The 22,089-nt window shown below is 41.2% G+C and overlaps 2 protein-coding genes across 2 annotated transcripts in view; one reads left to right on the top strand and one right to left on the bottom strand.

Annotated features, from left to right (window-relative positions):
- CTNNA1 (catenin alpha 1) overlaps positions 1-22,089 on the top strand; it is a 214,369-nt gene that overhangs the window by 103,252 nt on the left and 89,028 nt on the right. The gene's annotated exons all lie outside the window — the stretch shown is intronic.
- Positions 8,519-12,125, bottom strand: LRRTM2 (leucine rich repeat transmembrane neuronal 2). The gene is made up of 2 exons (XM_005280788.4): positions 11,673-12,125; positions 8,519-11,342 (listed from the first exon to the last, which is right to left on the bottom strand). Exons 1-2 carry the CDS (start codon positions 11,674-11,676, stop codon positions 9,796-9,798), a joined length of 1,551 nt encoding a protein of 516 aa, XP_005280845.2. The 5' UTR covers positions 11,677-12,125; the 3' UTR covers positions 8,519-9,795.

Raw genomic sequence — 22,089 nt, 5'->3', positions numbered from 1 at the left:
ATATTCTTGTGTGAGGTATGCACAGGCTGTATACCCATAATTTTTAGTATGTGCTAGAATTATGTTCTTTAAAATGTGTTTTTGAAGTCATGCAGAAGCCCAATCAGCCTTAGACAAAGGAATGTGTACTTGTTAGTCTGACTAGCCTGATCGTCAGGCAGTGACAATTAAGGCATATTTACATAAAAGGTAAACGAAGACATTAACTTGAAGAGTTGGGGAGAGAGTCTCTTAAATACAGGGGTCTGAACCTTAAATAAGTAAATGAATCAACTGATATGCAATATTACTGTGTTACAAAAGCGTATCAAGTCAGGTCTTTTATGAAAGCTGATGGGACACTGATCAATATTATTTTAAAATGCTTGTATTAACACTATATGAGGAATTGTGGATACTCACTGGTATTATGCTTTAAAGTCTGTGAATGAACACACAGAGAAACTGGTTTTCCCCCAGACAGGATGGAAGGCAGCTATCTACTTGTCTCCAGTGAAATTAAGCAAGGTGTGTCTAAAAACAATAGAAGCCTGAATTTCAAACTGAGGGCTTGAAAATAAAGCTCTCAATTACTAATTAATTACTTCGCAAATTGCAAGGATATAGACCTTTGTAGGTGACTTGAGCAAATAATTCATCCACCTGGGAGAAATGGACCCTTCTTCTGAGGGTATTCTAGTTTGCTTCCCAACAGGTGGAGGCAGTTGGGTTTAAGCATCTTATTTCCTGTGCCCATACAAAAGACAAGGGGTTATTACCTTTAGTATCCAGTTCAGTTTGACTATGGATGCCTTCAGCATGGCTGTTCTCAATCTTCTCCATGAACTTAAAGGTCAACTTAAAAGTGAGAGATCATCCAAATGACCTCAGACTTTCCTCTCAAATCTGGTTTGTTAATCTTATGCAAACAGACAGGGTTTCTTGGGAGCAGGACATTTCCTATTTAGCATCTCAGTATCTCAGGGAGAAACTCTGACCTAGAAAATTTGTGTGGAAATACCTGTTAAAATGAGATGGTGGTTATAAAGACTGAGTTGGTATAAAAGTAACTCATAAAAGGAGAACATCATGGTCATGCTTTTGCAGACTATGGTGCGTCTATGCTTGTCAGGTCAAAGATGAAAGACCTGCCACATCTTGTTCAGCATATGCTCTCTGCAGTCTAGCCTATTCATATGCCTGGCTATAGCCTTCCTGAAGCTCTATGTCTTGGTGTTTGGTTTTGAGCCTAGATGAATGAGACTGACAATTTTATCAAGGTCACTATCCCCTTATTTCCAGGATTCACTGCTGCTGTACTGCCAATTTGGGTATGTCTACATTGCAATTAAACGCCAATGGCACCTGATTTGGGCCAAAGGGCTGTTTTAATTGCAGTGTCTCAGAGACCAGGCTCCAGCAAGAGAGAACTTTTACACTGCAATTAAACCACCCCTTACCCTGAATCAGCTGACACAGGCCAGTTGTGGGTTTTCAATTGTAATGTAGATATACCCTGAACAGCCCAGAGCTATATGTTCCTCAGAGCCTTAATTTTAAACTAGGTGTGCTTTTCTCTACTTGCCACCCTTTAAGCCTATTGTGGCTACCATCTTCTTAGAGTTCTGAAATCTAAAGACTGTTGCTAATAATGATGAAGACTATCCACAGGGTGAGTGAATTAGCAACCCTTTTCTGTCTACTCTTGGTCTTTTTTAATCATCATAAGGTGTGCCTTAGAACTATACCTGCCTTCTTCCTCAGGAAATACATCCCTCCATCTTATCTATATCATTATTTTGGCATATTCCTTATCTTAAATCTTAGTTTTAAAATAGTCCAAATAGAACTTTAGATGTGAAGGAAAATCTGCAGACTCCTAAAGTATCTGGAAAGTATTGACCACCTTTGCCACTTACCAAATGTAAGGGGCCTGTACCTTTTATTAGGAGGCTGTGTGCTAAAGCTGAGAGAGAATCCTCAATACACTTAGTTTTAAAATAGTGTAGCAGTTGTAACAATTGAAGTTCAGACTGAGTAATTAGGTTGGACTTCTCAGATTTATATTCTTGATTTATAATACAGAATTAATAGTTCTTGCCTGTAAAGAATTATGACCTTTTCAGTGTTTATGATCCTTCTTGATGAATGAACTCTTACTTGCTGACTTCTTTTAGAAGACTAAGCTGCATTGAATTGGTATAAAACAATTGCACATGTCCTACATGACCAAGTGAGTATGTTGATCCTAGCTTACAGGATGGAAAATGTGGGGAGGAAAACAGTTTTTCTTTAGTTGTTGACTTTGAAAAAGAATCTTAAGTACTCAATTAGTAAAATGCATGTGAAGAAAAATGCCTGAAAAGTTAAGGTCAAAGCAAACTTGAACTGATTTAAAAGTGACCTACAAAGAATTTTTTTAAATGGGAGTGTACTCATTGGTGCTTCTGTATGCTATATAAAGAGGGCCTGAAAGTTTTTATAAAAAATTTTGGTATTCAGGAATGTCAGCTGGTTTTGCTGACAGATCTACTGGAAGTCTCAAGATGTGAATGAAGGGTCATTTTTCCAAAATGCTAATTAATAATTAAATTAATAATTAAAGTTAAATAGTCCAACTAAAACGCCTTTGTTTGCAGTGTTGTAGCTATGTTGGTGCCAGAACATGAGACACACATGGTAGGTGAGGTCATATCCTATTCTTTTTGTTCAGAAGAACAACAACTTTTTGGAGCCCAAAAGCATCTCTCTCTCACCAACAGAAATTGGTTCAATAAAAGATATTTCATCCACTTTGTCTCTGCAAAACTGCCTTGTTTTAATTGCTCAACTTTCACTTTTTTTTCTCTCTTGCAATATCACTTCAGTAGTTCTCAAGTCATCTCTGTTCACATGGAAAACTCGGGTCCTGTCTGGAAGGCTAAGGCAGGAGAAAGCTTCAGTTTTTAGATTTTTATACATCAGAAAGAATAGACGAGGCCACAAGTAGTTATTGGTAGCTTTCCCTACCCTTCCACAATATTGATGGTTGCCTTTAACTGTTAAAAAAAAAAAAAAAATGTGCTTAATGCCCCAAGTAAGTTATTTTTTTGCTGAATTCATCTAACAGTGTATTCTGTGCATATTTTAATTGGTGATAAAGGCCTGGGGAAGGAGCTTTTAATGTTAAGGATTGTGTTGAATGTACCCCACCTCCTGTTTGTTGGGGTATTTCAGCACATTATCAGATTTGCCTCAATTTTCAAATCACTTTTGCAGTTCTCTTTTTAAGGTGTTAGTCAGGAATTTCTGGCCAGAGATTCGGTGTTCTGCAGTATTTTTGTCAAAATTACTATGAACAGCATTAATCATATTGTGCATAACGTTCCTTAATTATTACTAATTGCATATAGGAGGACTTAAATGGAAAATTCTAAGTATCCCATTTATATATCTTTATTGATTTAGATTAAACGTTATGCAGTTTTTTGAAGGCTGAAAGGAATTTAGGGGGTTGTTAGCCAGCTATAGTAAACATTTTGATATTCTGCATTTTTAAAAAGTAGTTATTTTATTCATTGTTTTGCATATACAAACCTTTCTTTAAGGAAATGTTCTCCTATCGTAAATGTAGCTACAATTAAACTATTTAGATTTTGTTTGCAAATTAAGTAAACTTTATCTGTCATTTTAAGTTTGCTTGATTTAGTTATTGACACTAAATTTCTTTAAAAGTACATAAGCTAACATCCGCCAACTCTGAATCTCTTTAAACGATGAAAGAAAAGCATCTTTGTTGATTTAATAATCAGTGTTTGAGAATATCACTACAAGTAACCTGTACTGAGAACTGGACTGGATAACTCAAGACAGTGATAATGGGCTATGGAACTTTTTCTTTGAGGTCAGCAACTCATATCTGGTTCTGTTTGGTGATAATTCAAAGTTGAGACCAACCCACCAACACATACTATCTTTAAATGATTTGGGTTGCTTGTCCTTATTGAATTTATAAGGCCCTGTCTGAATTACCCACCACCCCAATTGGCACCATTGATTGTTGATTGTGGCAGGAGAGAGTCCAAGGACTGAACAAGAATAGGGAAGGAACTATTCTCTCAACCTTGTAGATGGCTACTCCAAGGTTGTGGTTGAGGCATACTGTCAGTGATGTGTGGAAGGTATTGCTGTACATTAAATAGATGAGTACAAAGGGTTCAGTCTCCAGAGCCATTAATCTGTCACCTTTCATGAGCATTAACTCATATTCCCTCTGCAAGAAACTTTCTAGACTCAATAAAGCATCAGTCTGCATGAAGAGTTCAGATACTCAGACTTTTTCAGTCCATAAAGTGTAATTTAAAGCAACATATTGGTGTACAGTAAACAGACTGACCGAAACGTCACTATTGAGATTTCTAAGCAGTTTGCTTTGAAGTGGTGTGACTCTTTCGAACACAGTTGGTATGACTACTAATTTTACATTACCATAAAACTGGACATTTCTAGATATTTGTTTGAGAAGGCAGGAAAAAAGAGGCAAATTCAGTTTTACGATATACACAGTTTTAATAACAAAATCTTTCTGTACACTGCACTTCAATTTACTCCATTTTGTATTTTCACCCCCGCCAGAAAATGGCTCTTAAACATGACTTGAATACAATGCATTCAGGACTCTGCTTTTTAATCTCTGGTCTCAATGTTGGTAGAAAAAGTTCACTAATGTTTTAAAATCTGTGTGGTGGGTGTTTTTTTGTTTGTGTGTTGTTTTTTGTTGTTGTTGTTTTTTTACCATCATGAAAGAATTTAGTTGAAAGTGTGGGAGATGGAGCCTTTCATATGCTTGCTTCACAGATCTGAAAGCTTGTTGTTTTGACCTTATTAGATAGTATGAATTTACCTATCTTAGATAGTAGATATGATTTGGTTAGATCCTAGTACCTTTCCCTAGTACTTCTTTCTAAAAAAGGTGTTTAATACAAAATATGAAATGCATGATCCCTAACTTGACTACACAAAGGCCTTTAACTGTACCACTAGCAGTCAGTGGATGATTGTTTAAAAGAAAAAACTGACAGCCTCAGTTTATGGATAAACCTCAGTTCTAGTTGTGGAAAGGGGAATGGACATGAATGAATTGGCACAACTAATAAACCTCACTGGATTTTGTTTTATCTGTGGGAGAAGGAAGATTCCATCCCTCTCTGAAGCGTCATTATTATGTGGAAATCAACTTCTGTGGAAGATGAAATCTAGTTTTCCTAATTGATTAAAAAACTCATGTGTTTCGATTAATGTAAACTACTCAAATTACAAAATTCAATCAACTTTCATTTCATTAAACTAGTACAAAAATTAACTTAGGCACATTAGGAGACAAGTGTTAGTGCAGATTTCTGTCTTTAAAAAGCAAGTTGATACTTCTGCTCTCAAGTGTTGGCAATAGGTGACTGTCTTCAAAGGGCTGTAGCTCGATGTGGACACAAACACTTGGATTTTCACATAAACTAGTTTGTCACTGAAAACTAGCTTAATTCCCCCAATGGTTGTGGGCCCGGGTAGCCTTGCATCTGATAAGTGTTAACCTCCTGTTGATAGTGCTCAATCAAGTAGTACAGGAACAAGACTTGACTCACCCAATGCCTTATCAGGCAGTTCTTCAAAGTTAAAAATAAGTGGGGGAAAAATCCATCATTGCAGAGAAATTACTAGAGATGGGAGAGCTTGTTCTTCCTTATTTCTGGTCCACTCAAGTACTATGATTTAAACTGGTTCCAGGTGTTGGGTTCAAATATTACTGAGACTGAAGGTGTGGGGGATTGGGGTGGGAGGAATGAGCAAATTGGGTGGCGAATGGAGCAGAGGGTGAGTGGTCTTAAGAGAATGCTCTGGAGAATGACAAGCAATTCTTAAACTGTCTACTCACGTTACTTGTGTGTGTAAAAGTGCTAAGCGCCCAGAATTCCAAGTAAACGTGACAGGAGCTGTGACTGCGTGCAGTTCATCTGAACATAGACTCAGTAACCAAAAGATGGAACGTAGATTGTGGTCATTACTCCTGCTACTGGAACACAAGTTAAACCAACCACCTTGGCTTGCGCTCACTAAGAAACACAAGAAATAAGTGTTTGCCAAATGAAAGAAAATTATTGTGGTGATGGAGCCACAAACAATTGAGAATGGAAAACAATTTTAAAAAGTCACTTGGAATTGCTCCTTCTAATGAGTTCTTGCATAGGACACTGGCATAGCTCGCTTCTTACTGCTTATTATTAGAGAAACCTGGTTAAATTTTCATTGCCAGCATTTGACATAATCTAGATTATATGATGCCTGCTACACCTCTACCCTGATATAATGCGACCCAATATAACACGAATTTGGATTTAACGCGGTAAAGCAGTGCTCTGGGGGGGTGGGAGCTGTGCACTCCGGCAGATCAAAGCAAGTTCGATATAATGCAGTTTCACCTATAACACAGTAAGATTTTTTGGCTCCAGAGGACAGCATTCTATTGGGGTAGAGGTGTAATATTCACTGCTTGGGTCTAATGTGTGAACGTCCAATAGTCGTTCACTGAATATTGGGTGTTGACTTCTCAAGTCAAAGGCTAAATGCTGCTAGGGAGTGGCAATTATGTTCTGAGGCTGTTGGGAGATCACTTTGTTTAAGATGGGTCATGCAGAGGCTGTTAAATCTTATCTTGCCTCCACAGATTACATGGCATTAGATTGTGTGTGTGCTTTACTGCTTTACCATCTGTAGCCAAGGCTGAGCCTAGAGTACTGGTTCAAAAGGAGGGTGGGTGCATTGGCTGAAAGCTGATTCCTGGAGGTCTGAGGGAGGGGAGAGTGCTGAAATTCTAGAGAGGATAATGGTTACTAATGGTTGGGGGCAAACAGTGTTCTGTTGGTTTTTGGAGCATGGCAAACAAGTGGAATGGGTTTAGACATAGCCCTGTTGACAAGGTAGGCTGGAAGCCTGGTAGCCTTCCTTAATCATGACTGTAAACTATGCTAAAAATGACTGCTAATAAGGGCTCTTGTGTAGGATTGCAAATGCAACACAGCCACGTATTCCTAGGGGTAGCATGACAGCCATAGCCCCACCCACTACTTCCTTCTCCACACTGGAGTGAAGTATTTCAAGTGACTTTTGGACCATGCTACAACAGTAGGATTTTATTGGATAAGGAGAGGACATACGCTTGTGTTAGGGGCTGGGTGCAGCAGAAATTAGCCCTGCCTTCCTGCGTGGGGATACCATAGCAAAAGCATTTGACTACCCACCACTGCTGTAATGATTCTAATTCCTGAGCACATCTGTTTGCACCTACGGGTGCACTTGCAAAGACTTTTCTGAAAGCTAGCGCTTCAAGGGCTTGATCCTGCCCGCTAATACCCAATAATTTACACCAGTATAGCTAGTAAAGCTATTGTGCTTTCACAGACATGCACAGATTTTTAACAAGATATGAAATGATGCCCGCTCACATATCGGAGGGAAAGACTGAAGCTTAGATGTAAACGAAGGGCCATGAGCACTTAATATTTTAATAAGATTAAATAAATCTTTTATCACAAGTAGTTCAATATACTTGGTGCCAGTAAATCTACTTTTTCAACTTTGATCTGGCCTCTCACTGCATGTGGGATTTAATCATGTGAACATCCCCTTCTCTTCCTCCTCCTACCACTTCCTCTGTCTGCATAGAAGGTACTCTATATGGCTGAAAGTAGTTGGGATAGTTGTAATGCAAGATAATCAGTCTATATTTGGATTCTAACAGCAAATGGGTTCATTAAAAAAAATTATAGGAAACTAGTCTTTACTGAATGCACTTGCCTTAATAGAATACAAAATCATGGAGAATAAGAAAATGTATATATTTTTTTCTTGCTAATTTATGACACTGCAGTTTCATGTAACGTAAAGGGGATAGGAAGCATGTGGATAGCATAAGAGTAATTTAAAAATATTTATGAAAAATTATCTGAAGCCCCATGTATTTATCTGAGACCTATTCCTTTCACAATAAAACATCACAATGTTGTATAATTGTACCCTAAATACATACGTACGTGTGTGTGTGTGTGTGTGTGTGTGTGTGTGTGTAAACATAATGCTGAGTGATAGTCGCTGCACAAGTCTGTTTGCTTATCTGTTGTAAAAGTTTTTAGAAGTTTGGTACAACACATAATTAACATACCTTGAATAAATCAGTAATTACAGTATGTCAACACTGAGGAATTGTTTTCTCCAGTTGTGTGCTGCTGCCAATTGTCGAACGCTGCAGCATTTGACACAGAACACATTTTAAATATATATACATATTTATATATATAAATCCCTCCCTCCTCTTCTCTCCCCACCCCTCCCGGTCTAGTAACTTTGGTTAAAGTTTACAATATTTGAGCAATTTTCTTAAAAATATTGTAATTTTTATATTTATTTGTGGTGTCTGATACCACTGTGGCTGCATAGATCTCCAAATATTTACATGTAATTTCATAATAGTGTTTATAGCACATGCTACTTCTGCATAAAAGAAAATGAGTTTCCAAGGTGAGTAATTTTATTTAAAAAAAAAATGCAAATAGCATACGACGTTAAATTCAATCTCATATCACTGAAGAATAAAATGAAACATTTTTCAATTAAATACTTTCTAAGCTAATTATAATTTTATCAACTGAACAATTAAATAAAAAAGTTTAACTACTTTGACTTTGGGAAGATTGGGGGTTTCACAAGAATAGGATAAGTGAAAGCTTATATTGCAGGGGCTAATTCTGTCTCCAGAGAAACCAGTCGCGTTAGTGCATGAAAATAGCTTCTAGGCAAGATGAAGAAACTGCTATGGGGAGGAGAGGAGAGGCTTCTTCCCTCCCGAGTCCCTTTTTACCCCAAAATTGATATTTACTTTTAATTAAAATTTGCATTCAGAGTATTTACACACGAGAAGCTGTTGAAATACCCTTCATTCATAGTCCCAAATAATTTGCCTAAATTATTTGAAAAGCTATGCCAATTATCAAGTCAAACCAGAGGTCTAATAAGAGTTAAACACATTTAATACTTAGAATTGATTGCATTGTATCAAGCCTTCCTACATAAGCACTTGAGTACTTTGTAAGCATTTGGAGAGTCAGTTTGTAACTGTATAAAACTGCTGTGTTGCAAATTTGCTGTGAGCTTTAGCAAAGATACATTTAGGCAAGGCTGACTATGGATATGGAGGTAGGAAAACAGTATTTAAAATCACCAGTCTCCAATACACTTGAAAAATCCCTTTCCCATTCTTCTCCGATTGTAGATTTTAGAGTCAGATTATCACAAAAGGAAAATCTTCCTGTAAGTCTACCTTGAAAAGTGAACCGAGCCAACTGGAATGTTTGTGATCACATAGCTACAGTGGAACAAATGTAATGCATGTTCCCTCACAGATCTGTGTGCATCTATCTAGATTCCTTTCATCCAGACTATTTTCATTAGAAAAAGTAGACTATGGAGACTTAAGTATAAATGTTTACACATAGTCATATAATTACATAACATGAAACATTTTACATGTTTTGAGGTGAGCATCTTTTTGACTTTCAAACATTGAGTGCAAATTTAATGTAATCATTGCTTTAACACTGAAAATATGGTTTTATTTAAAAAAAAAAAAACCTCTAAAATACTGCACCACTTCAAAAACAATGCTTCCATTAAATAGTTTGGAAAATTAAGGTTTATGTCAACATTTGTAAAAATTAGAATCATATGCAAGTCCCCATCAATTTTAAAATAGGTTACTTATCTGGTTTAATTTTTGATGACTTGTAGATATTATACTTCACATTCTTTATATGGCAGCTGCTGACACTTGCACTGTCCATAGCCATTAATGATGATGAAAGGTCCTTCATGGGTGGGTTCATATTCATTATATGGTCCTTGGTCTGACATGTTTGACATATGTAGCCGTGTTTGGGATCGGAGTTGCCTGTGGTTTTGAATCATTGAACACTGCCTAATTCTTCTTAATGTGGGAGGGCAGCATTTTCTGGAGATGAACACTATAAAAATGATAAAAAAGAAAGAAAATAATAAAGCCATTGTTCCTGTAATTACCCGTTGAGTGAAGATGGCATTGTTTGGTTCAGTGAAATGTTCTTCAGTAGTAACGACTATGCCTGCAGTAGTTGGAATTTCTTTGTCTCCCATATGGAAATTTGATGAGCTTATTCTTTTTGTATACTCAGTAGTTGGAGATCTGTAACTTGTAACCATGGATGTAACAATAGTTGATAAATTCCAGCAAAGCTGAAAACCGTAAACTGCATCTAGAATATCCTCTCCTTGGGTGTGGTCTGGGCTGTGGCATACTATGGAGTGCTCCCACCGACCTTGAAAACCACTCAGCCATGTGGCTAATTCACATATCTTTGGACTGCATTCCCACAGATTGCTGGAGAGGCCCACTGTAGTTATGGATGTAAGTGAATTTAAGATCTTGGAATCCAGAGTGGTTAGCTTGTTGTTATCCATTAGGAGTATTTTAAGATTAGGCATAGTTTCAAAAACTGTCAAATCAATGGCTTTGATTTCATTTCCAGTCAAATCTAGCTTTTCTAAGGTGCCCCAGGTCCACTCCATCCCACATGTCAAGTTGCTAATTTTGTTCCACTGCAAGAAGAGCGTGTGCAGACTGCTTAGCCGTAGGAAATGAGCAAAATTAATCTTTGTCAGCTGGTTGTGCTCTAGGTGAAGCTCCCTCAGTTTGATTAATCCTGCAAATCCATTGCGAGCCAAACTTCGCAAGCGATTTGTGCTCAAATCCAGAAACTCCAGACTACGACAGTCCCAGAAAAGGCGGACTGGGATAGTCCGCAGGGAGTTGGAACGTAAATGCAAGGTCTGCAGTTTGCGAAGTCCATAAAACAACTCAGGATGCAGAGAGGATAACTGATTAAAAGAGAGGTCCAAATTTTGCAGGTTCAGCAATTGGCTAAAAGTTGTGTTTGGCAAATAAAAGATTTTGTTTGAACTTAGGATTAATTCCTTAAGTTTATATAGTCCTTGAAAAGAATCTTCTCTTACTGTTGCAATTTGATTATGATCTAAGTGAAGCCAAGTAAGTTGACTGAAGCTTGCAAATTGATCCCTTTCAAGTTCAGAAATATAATTGTGCCTCAGTGACAAACCTAGAGAGCCCTTGTCAGTGGTGTTTGGCACTGAGTGAAACCCCTGAGAGTCACAGTAAAAGAGCAGCTTCTCACAGCGACATTTTGGTGGACAAGCCATGCCCAAGGCAGGCAGCAATTTTAAAACCATACTCATTGCATATAGTGCTGCCAGCATAGGAGCCCCTAATGGCCACTTGAAATGTAAGCCTGCAGAATATAATTTAGGGAAACAACAAGATAGGATATTCTTATCAGATCATGTACACTTAGAACATTATGGTGAAAGATTTCACTGCAGATTACTTTCATGCATCTCTAAAAAGCTACTTCGGAATTTAAGAACTAACTTACTGAATACAGAGTACTTAAATATTGTCCTTGATACAAATCTTTATCTACATTATTGAAGATTACAAGTGACAATGTGAACAAGCCTTTAAAAGGCTTCAGTTCAGAAAATCTGTTTTTGGTATCTCTGTTTTTCTGAAGCATAACTGTTTTTCATCATACAAGGTATATATAAATGTGTAAACTTACCCATTCTTTCGAGTACATTGGAGGTTGCATTCAGTCGTAGTTTTAGACTCAACGCAGTGAGTCTGTAAAAGGCTCTAATGTAAGACAGCCTTTGAATAATTTACTGTTTTCTAGTGTCCTTCGATATTAGTGTAAGACTGAATCCACCATACTCTCTCAAAATACTCCTTTTAAATTCGTTGGCTTGATTTCATGTGACAGGTCTGTAATTGTGGAATCAATGCTGAATATAAGTTGTTGTTTTTCCTCCTCCTGTGACTGCTCAGTGGTTTAATTGAAGCTCACGTTCTTTTTCCGCGGCTGTGGGTTCTTTTAGTCTTAACTTGTTGATGGCAGATGGGTGGCTTATTGCTGAGAGAAGCTCCTGTAGTAGCATGAGTGCATTTACTGAAAAGCTTTTCAGGGAAACGGTACAAGAATGGATTTGCTTATGCGCTGCGACCACACAGAACTGTATATAGGCTGACGTCACCTAGTGACGTTCCTTTTGTTTGGGTTTTCCAGAAGCTTTTCTGTTTTAAAGCATTATGGTGCATACTGTGATCCTGTTAAACTACTGATAGAGGGGAAAAATCAACTGTAAGGAACACTTCATCCATACAATTCAAGGAGTAAGAATGATTTGTAATGTTTTTTCTATAGTACATTTTGCTTGCTATCTTCAGACAGCCTCAAGCAGTGTACAGCTAGAATTGTGAAGGGTCTTTTAATGCTGGCTCTTGCTCATTTTGAATTGTATTTTCTTGCACAAAAAGAACTTTAATAGGGAATGCGCACATACTGTTTGAGTAGTAATAGGAGAATGCTGATTAGCACCAACTGGTACAGTGAAGTGAATTATCTGGCATTTTAGAGCTGTATACCACTACATTCCTTCTTTGTCTTTAGAATGAACAAGGAGGAAAACATTTTTGCTTAGATATTGTTAGCTTCACTTCCCCATATTCCAAGTTGTTCACATCTCCAAAGTAACAAAGAAAATAATAAACTTACGATTAAGAATGACAAATCTCTGAAAAAATAAAACTTTATCTTCAAGTGTGTGAAATTTGTTTTCCTTAAAATCAAATTAGATTTTCCGCACTTTCAAAATCATATTTTTCTCAATTTTAACAAAACTGCAGATGATTGTTGATGTTTCTGGGGATTGGGCAGAGGTAATGTTGTGTACTCTGCATTCAGGCTGGGGCTCAAATCACGTTTGAGGTGGTGAGGAGTTTGATGGTTCGCTTCAGTCACTAGTAAGCTTTTTTTTTTCTTCTGTGAATAGAAGTTCACATTAGTTTTGCTGGGAATCTGTGCGACAGAACGTCCAGGCCTGAACAACAGTGATGTTGCATGTTTAGAATTAAGATGCACTGGTAGAACTGTGTTCTTGGGAAAGCTTGTAAAGCTGTCTGCCTGCACAGTCGCTGATCAGTCAGTGTCTCTCATCAAGAGCTCACACATTCAACCAGATTTAGAGAAACTATACTCTTGACTAGCTGTATGCACCTAGGGCACACAAAATTACCACTTATTTTCAATGATAACTGATAATACAGGGTAAATGAGCTGCTGAATTTTCATGGCTATTTTTTGGTAAGGCTGCTTTAACCCGGATAATTTTGTTTTTAACTTTCCTCTTCTGTTTCCTTGAGTATGCTATCTCTTTTTTTAAATTCCTTTACCCTGTGACTTGGAGCTATAATGCAGTGAGGTGCATTTTAAACTGTTACAACAGCCTATTCATTTTGAGCCCCACACAGTGACATGGAAATGTCTTCAATGCATGGGCTGCAGAAAAGGAAAACCTTTCATGTTAATGTAAGATGGCCTTAAGGGACTTTCATAATGATAGGGAAGGTGCGAAACTCAAATGCAGGACTTAAAAACAAAAAAAATTCTTTCCACACTTCAGAAAGCAATAACCCTGATTATAAAGTGTTTTGTGTTTAAACAAAGCTATGTGCCTTCTTTCCCTAACTCTTCATTTTCTTTGATCCTGTAGTGAAGTTGTCATTTTGTGGCGAACTGTTCTGCTCTAAACAGAGCTATGACTTCATTGAGGCATCAAGTAGAAGTTTGGGTGTGAGAGAGAGCCATATGAATACTAATTGACCATAATAAAGAAAATTAAAGCATGCTGGTGGTGTATTAAATTACACTAAGTATTTCCAAGTTTGCTCTAGTCCAGTGTTTCTCAAATGCGGCCACTAGAGCCTTTCCTTGCGGCCACAGCCATCTGGGCTTTGATGGGTGGGGGGGAGAAAGCAGTGGCCCTTGTCCCAGGGCCGCCAGCAGAGGTTGTGCCCCCCTCCGGAGATACAAACTCTGGAGGTGCAGGCAGCTGGTGATTTCCCCACTTTCCCAGGGATAGGGGAGGCAGGCTTTGGCCACGGGGCATCAGGCTCTGTCTACATGGTGGCAGGCTGTGGTTCCAGGCTCACTACCCCTGCCATCGTCCCTGGGTCCTGCTGCCTCCCTGCCCACCTCCCCATTCAGGACTTAATTTGTTCAAGGGCTTCCTGGGGCTGAGTAACTCTGCTCTGAAAAGTGGTATTAACAAACATACCCATATCACTTTTCACAGCAGAAGACTTACCAGATCGCAAGTAGTAGAAGAAGAAAAAGCACAACCAAAAAAAGCAAAACAACAACAAAGACAAGAACATGTGACGTGCCTGATTTGTGTTTCTATTTTGTTTAGGTCCAGTAAAGAATAGACACAACTGTAAAATATTTTTATTACTGAGTCTGAAAAAACCCTACATAAATAAATTACACAAATTTGGACATGTGTATATGCATATTTATTTGTTTTTCCTACATTTAGTTATTTTAGGAAAAATGGTCAGCACAGCCACCAGCAAGAGTTGGTGGCCACACTGAGTCCACCAAAAATTTTGTTGAGAACCCCTGCAGAAGGCATTACTTGCAAACAAATCATACAAGCTAATTAAAAATGGAATTAACTATTTTAAATATTTTGATTAACAAAAATATACCCAGCATAAGCACTGAATTGCCTTTTTCCTTAAGGAGCCACTATGAAAGCATACCTGAAATGACGTATGACATAGCAACTAGCTAGATAAAAAAAATTCTGTTTTTGAAGGATTTTTACCTGTAATCTTTGTAAAATTCATACTGCCATTGCAAGAATATGGCATTCTATATTCAGAAGTTGAGTTATGGCATAGAATTGATATCCTGTGTAACTCTTATGAATGTTACCAGTTATTCTTTCAGATTTCTTTCAGATCAGTTGTGTTGCTTCTCTACCAGTATCACGTTGGTGGTGATACCGGTTAACACAGATGAGAATTACACAAGCCTAGTGTGGTGTTAAACTAATGCTTAGGAGGATTACTGTACAAATGCAATAAAGCAGTTTTCTTTTTCTTCGTGAAGCATGTTGCCCTTCTGCCATGTAGTGGTTGATGTTTGGCACATTGCAGGTTGGCTTTCTGTTTCAGAAATCAGTGACATGTAGTCTCTAGGTATTCAGGTAGTCCCTTCTTTCAGGAATCTCAGCCCACATCCCAGGGGTCCACTGTGCTTCCAGAATTGATTCTAGTTAAAAGCAGAGAATAAGCTCCTGCTGCTTGCAAAATTAACAACACAGCTCTACTTGTAAGCGTGAAAACTTGCTTGCATGTTAAAAAAAAAAATTAAGACTATGAGTAGCAGTGTCATCTACTGGTTTCTCCCATAACAAGTATTTTGCAGCAAAGTTGAAAGGGTGTATATTTGGGAAGGGGAAAACAACATTTCTCTCCCAGTAACACTAGTGGTACCAAAAAGGCCTCACAAGAATTCAGTTTCACCCTACACCTTGATTTTTTTTTTTTTTCAGAAGAACTGGATGCAATGGTAAAGGAATCCACCAGAAAAGTACATAGACTGAAACTTTAAGGTCAGAACGGACCATCATGATCATCTAGTCCAGGGGATTCTCACAACAAATTTTTGGTGGCCTCATAGTGCGGCCACCAACTCTTGCTGGTGGCCGCACTGACCATTTTCCCTAAAATAATTAACTTTAGGAAAAACAAATCAATATAAAAATATAAATATAATATAAAAATAAATATAAATATGTCCAAATCATTGTAATTTATTTATGTAGGGTTTTTCAGACTTCATAATACATAATTTACAGTTCTCTCTATTCTTTACTGGACCTAAACAGAATAGAAACACAAATACGGTGCTTTGCTTCTTGTTTGGTTGGTGGTGGTTGGTTGGTGTGGTGGTTGGTTGGTTGTTCCTTCTTCTTTTGCTTTTTTGGTTGCGCTTGCTACCTGGTAAGGCTTCTGCTGTGAAAAGTGATATTTGTATGTTTGTTAATACCACTTTTCACGGCAGACTTACTCAGCTCTGGGAAGCCCTGGGACAAATTAAGCCCTGAATGGGGAGGTGGGCAGGGAGGCAGCAGGGCCCAGGGACAATGGCAGCAGTGGTGAGCTTGGGGATGGAGCCCCAAGCCCCATGGCCAAAGCCTGCCACCCCTACCCCTGGGAAAGTGGGGAATTCACCAGCTGCCTGCACCTCCAGAGTTTGTGTCTCTGGAGGGGGACAGGGCCCAACCTCTGCTGGTGGCCCTGGGAGAGGGGACACTGCTCCCCCCGCCCCCCCCCAAAATCACAGCCAATATAGTTGTGGCTACAAGAAAAGGCCCTCAACACTGATTTCTAGTCTGTACTTCTGCACAATGCTGGCAACAGAACTTCACCCACCCCCTCCTGTAATAGGTCCCTAACTTCTGGCTGAGTTACTGAAGTCCTCAATCATGATTTAAAGAGTTCAAGTTACAGAGAATCCACCATTTATTCCAGTTTAAACCTGCAAGAGACCACTGCCCCATACTGCAGGGGAAGGTCGCGGGGGGGGGGAAGAAACAAGGTCTCTGACAGTCTGACCTAGGGGAAAATTCCTTCTCAACACCAAATATGGTGATCAGTTGAACCTTGAGCATGTGGGCAAGATCCACCAGCCAGACACCTGGGAAAGAATTCTCTTTAGTAACTCAGAGCCCTCCCTTTCTAGTGTCCCATCACTGGCCGTTGAAGATATTTGCTGCTAGCAGTCGCAGATCAGCTACATGCCATTATATGCAGTCTCATCAGAACATCTCCTCCATAAACTTAAGCTCTGTCCTGTAGCCAAGCTCTTTTGCCCCCAGTTCTCCCCTTGGAAGGCTTTTCCAGAACTTTACTCCTCTGATGGTTAGAACTTTCATCTAATTTCAAGCCTAAACTTGTTGATGGCCAGTTTATATCCATTTGTCCTTGTGTACAATTGAACCCTGAAGCTGACATTGCCATATAGTTATGCTGACAAATTGGCATATTGTGGAAGCCTTCCTAATGTATTAAGAACAATAAATATGCTAATTTCACATGATCTAGGTTGTGTCTAAGCTAGGTGACTTTTCTCATGCCTTCAGGTTTGAAGAAGCTAACTATTACCTTTCTATGTGAAGCTACTATGATTGCATTCAAGTGTGTGGCATGATATGATTGGAGAGAACACTGATGTTCTGTCTAAAAAAAACGACTTCACTAACTTTTGCTGGACGCTAGTACTTCAGATTTATATAAAAGAATATTTGCTACTGCTCTTTAAGTATACTTTGTTAAAAAGTGAAGGCAAGGATCTCCTTTGATGCAGCTGTAAGGCAAAGAAAATTAGCACAAATGTTTGGAAAAATATGGAGGTGGTAATATTACTAGACACATGGTGTTGCTTAAATGTACTACAGTGAAATTGGGTTAGTGATGAGCTCATTTAAAAGGAAAGGGAGAATGGGCATGTGCAAAAATCAGAAACAAAAACCTAGGCTGATACATCATCTACCTGCAAGCACATCTGGTTCTAGACTTATTCTGGCTACATAAAAGGGTTATTCAGATGAAGAGGTTGGGAGGGAGGAGCTGGGGAAGACAAGCTTTATATGCGGTCTTAATTTGACTGACTTCTTATGCACAAAATATGTGATGATCTTGGCTGTTGCGTAATGAATCTGTAGTCACCTGTGCTTTTAACTTATTTTACTGGGCAAGAGCTGCAGATTTTAAACCATTCATTCCACAGTATACCAGTTCATGAGTAACCAAGGGCAAAGACTTCCTTTTTGGTACTGCTCTTGGAGAATTAATGATGATTACCTGTTCTGTTCATTTCCTTTGGGGCACCTGCCATTGGCCACTGTCAGGGACAGGATACTGGGCTTGATGGACCTTTGGTCCGACCCAGTATGGCCTTTCTTATGTTCTTATCCCACAAAGGGGGTGACATCTGGAACGGAGCAAGAGTACCACTGAGGGTATGTCTACACTACGAGAGTACTTCGATGTCACTTAAATCGAATATGTGGAATCGATATTAGAAAGTTGAACGTGTGTTTCCACACTAAGGACAGTAATTCGACTGTGAGAGTCCACACTAACCGGGCAAGCGTCGACATTGGAAGCGGTGCACTGTGGGCAGCTATCCCACAGTTCCCGCAGTCCCCGCTGCCCATTGGAATTCTGGGTCGAGCCCCTAATGCCTGCTGGGGGAAAAAATGTTTCGAGGGTGGTTTTGGGTAACTGTCGTCATCCAACCGTCTCTACCGCCCTCCCTCCCTGAAAGTGCCGGCGGGCAATCAGTTCGCGCACTTTTCTGCTGAGTGACATCGCGGACGCCACAACACTGCAAGCATGGAGCCCGCTGCGACCATCGCTGCAGTTATGGCCGTTGTCAACACCTCGCACCGTATCAGCCACCTTTTCCAGAGGCAGATGTTGAGAAATCGGGCGAGGAGGCTACGGCAGCGCAATGAGGACATGAAGTCTGAGAGTGGCACAGACCTGTCACAAAGCACGGGACCCCGCGCCGTGGACATCATGGTGGCAATGGGTCATGTTGATGCCGTGGAACGGCGATTCTGGGCACGTGAAACAAGCACTGAGTGGTGGGACCGCATAGTGCTGCAAGTCTGGGATGAATCCCAGTGGCTGAGAAACTTTCGCATGCGGAAGGGAACTTTCCTTGAACTTTGTGAGTTGCTGTCCCCTGCCCTGAAGCGCAAGGACACCCGGGTGCGAGCAGCGCTGACTGTCCAGAAGCGAGTGGCCATAGCCCTCTGGAAGCTTGCAACGCCAGACAGTTACCGGTCAGTCGCGAACCACTTTGGCGTGGGCAAATCTACCGTGGGGTTTGTTGTGATGCAAGTAGCCAAGGCAATCGTTGATGTACTGCTGTCAAAGGTAGTGACCCTGGGAAACGTGGAGGTGATCATAGATGGCTTCACAGCGATGGGATTCCCAAACTGCGGTGGGGCCATAGATGGAACTCACATCCCTATCCTGGGACCGGACCACCAGGCCAGCCAGTACATTAATCGAAAGGGCTACTTTTCCATGGTGCTGCAAGCACTGGTGGACCACAGGGGATGTTTTACCAACATCTACGTCGGATGGCCAGGCAAGGTTAATGACGCTCGTGTTTTTAGGAACTCTGGTCTGTTTAGACGGCTGCAGGAAGGTACTTACTTCCTGGACCACAAAATAACTGTTGGGGATGTCGAGATGCCTATAGTGATCCTCGGGGACCCAGCCTACCCGCTAACGCCATGGCTCATGAAGCCCTATACAGGCACCCTGGACAGTGAAAAGGAACTCTTCAACTACCGTCTGAGCAAGTGCAGAATGGTGGTGGAGTGTGCTTTTGGACGTCTCAAGGGGAGATGGAGAAGCTTATTGACTCGCTCCGATCTCAGCGAAACCAATATCCCCATTGTTATTGCCGCTTGCTGTGTGCTCCACAATCTCTGTGAGAGCAAGGGGGAGACCTTTATGGCGGGGTGGGAGGTTGAGGCAAATTGCCTGGCTGATGATTACGCCCAGCCAGACAGCCGTGCGATTAGAAGAGCCCAGCGGGACGTGCTGTGCATCCGGGAGGCTTTGAAAGCTAGGTTCCTGAGTGAGCAGGGTAACCTGTGACAATTTTGTTGTTTTACAGAGAAGCTGAACCTGCCCCCGTTTCTTTACCCAGTGACTGTTCACAATCCTCTCCAGTTTCATACCCCGTTCACCCCCTTCCAACCTACATTTAAAAATAAAATCACTGAAAATTTGTTAATGAACGACGTTTTATTTATTACTGTTTTCGCGGGAAAGTGTTGAAACTGGGACGCAGACTGTGGTGGGGAGCGGGTGTAGTGTACTCATGCAAAGGACGCTTCTAAAGTCGAGGAATGCCAGGCTCCTGCTTCTACAGGGGTCCGCACTGGCGGACTGATTGTTTGAACGGAGCCTGCCACCCCTCCTGTTCGGGGCTCTGTGTGTGGGGGCTATGTGACTTTGGCAGGGGGAGGGCGGTTACAGATTCCCTGCTGCATGGCTCTGTGATCCAGGATAAGGACCGCTGCATAAGATCTGTAACCGCCCTACCACCGCCAAAAAATCTCATAGCCCCCCGCCCCCAACAGACAATGAAAACCACCTCCCAGACTGACCAGGGTGCCTAGTGACTGCACTCTGTGTGTGACCTGCTGCTGAACCTGCCCCTGTGTCTGTACCAACCACCTTTCCCCCCCTTAAAACAGACTGTCATCTAAAAAAGCATGATGGAAACAGCAATTAACAGAAACGTATTTTTTATTAGCAAATGGACAGTTAGGGGATGAAACTGGGATGGGGGATTGGGTGATGCGGGAAGGAAAGGACTTATCAAATTTTGGGGAATGACAGCGTCCTGCCACTTGAGCAGTCTGCAGGGGTAGAGTGACAGTTTTCACGGGCTCTGCAGCCCCTCCTTCTTTCGGTGAGGGGGGTATGGGACTTTGTGGCGGGGGACGGTGGTTACACATAGACTGCAGCGGGGCTCTGTCCTCCTGCCTCCGGACCTGCAGAACATCTACAAGGCGCCGGAGCGTGTCCGTTTGCTCCCTCATTAGTCCAAGCAGTGTTTGAGTCGCCTGCTGGTCTTCCTGCCGCCACCTCTCCTCCCGTTCGCTGTGTGCTCGCTGGTATTGGGACAAGTTCTCCCTCCACTGACTCTGCAGGGTTGCCTCGGCTCGGGAGCAGCCCATAAGTTCAGAGAACATGTCATCCCGTGTCCTTTTCCGTCTACGCCTAATCTGCGACAGCCTCTGGGAGTCTGATGACAGGGTAGGTCGGGAGACAGCCACAGCTGTGGGATGGGAAAAAGGGAGTGAATTCCTCAGAAAGATAGACTATTTTCTTTGTTCACCCAAACATTTTTCTCTGTGGAAAAAGACCATTCACAGCACCTATCACATGCGCACTCAGGACAAGGTCGAATTTTCGGCCTTCGCATTCAGTCCCTGGGGTCCTGCAGTGCAGATCACAGAATCGGAACAGCACAGCAGAATTTGGGTAGCGGGCTGACATGGTAAGCCGTAGACTTGTGGCAGCTTAAAACTTTAATAATAGCACTGCCCTACTTTCACGTTCAAAGCAATGCTCCTAGCGTTGGCCAGTTCCTGCTGCCAGCAATCCGGCAAGCATGAATTCTGCCCCTGTCCCACCCCCTCGCGGCTGTCCCCGGGAAAGATCCCTCTATGCTGCCCCTCTCCCGCCTCCACCGAATGGCTGTAAACCGGCGGTTACAGTTCTGTAAAGGAACAGGGAAGCAGTCCCAATACTAACATTGCCCTAATTCAAAGCAGGTGACCATGAGCGACATCACTCTGATGCGCATTTCAGACAGCGACAAAGAACGCATTCTTCGGGAAAGCCTCCAAAGACCAGGGCCGTATGCCGCCATGCTGTGCAAGGCAATGATACCGGAGTACTTGATGGTAGCCTGGCGCGGAAACGTTTCATACTACGGAGGACACAACAAGGCCGCTCTCCCAAGGAACCTCATGCAAAGGCTTTCCAATTACTTCTAGGAGAGCTTCATGGAGATGTCCCATGAGGATTATTTATCGGATATATTGACCGAATTTTACCGTAGCTGCACTGGCAAGGGCTAAACAGTACAGCGCCTAGGGCAAACCAATCAAAATATACCGGACATTGTTAGATTTTTTTGCAGCAGTTGCACTGCCAAAGACTAGAACTTTAAGTGCCTAGGACAATCTAATCATGAAAAAGCCACAGTTAATATTAATATTCTTTTATAAATAAATGTTTACATGTTTAAACCACTTACCGGCTGATCCTTCCCCTGATTCTGGGTCCGGGTTAACGCCTGGGGACGGTTGGTACGGGATCTCTGTGAGGGTGATGAAGAGATCCTGGCTGTCTGGGAAATCAGCGTTGTAAGCGCTGTCGACTGCCTCGTCCTCCTCATCTCCTTCCTCTTCTTCCCCATCCACTACCATCTCAGAGGAAGCGGGCGTGGACAATATCCCATCCTCAGAGTCCACGGTCAGTGGTGGGGTAGTGGTGGCGGCCGCACCTAGGATGGAATGCAGTGC

Source organism: Chrysemys picta, chromosome 8 (genome assembly GCF_011386835.1).
Source record: "Chrysemys picta bellii isolate R12L10 chromosome 8, ASM1138683v2, whole genome shotgun sequence".
Classification (NCBI taxonomy): domain Eukaryota; kingdom Metazoa; phylum Chordata; order Testudines; family Emydidae; genus Chrysemys; species Chrysemys picta.
The sequence above is the reverse complement of the archived record's forward strand: the minus strand, read 5'-3'. Positions and strand labels throughout refer to the sequence as shown.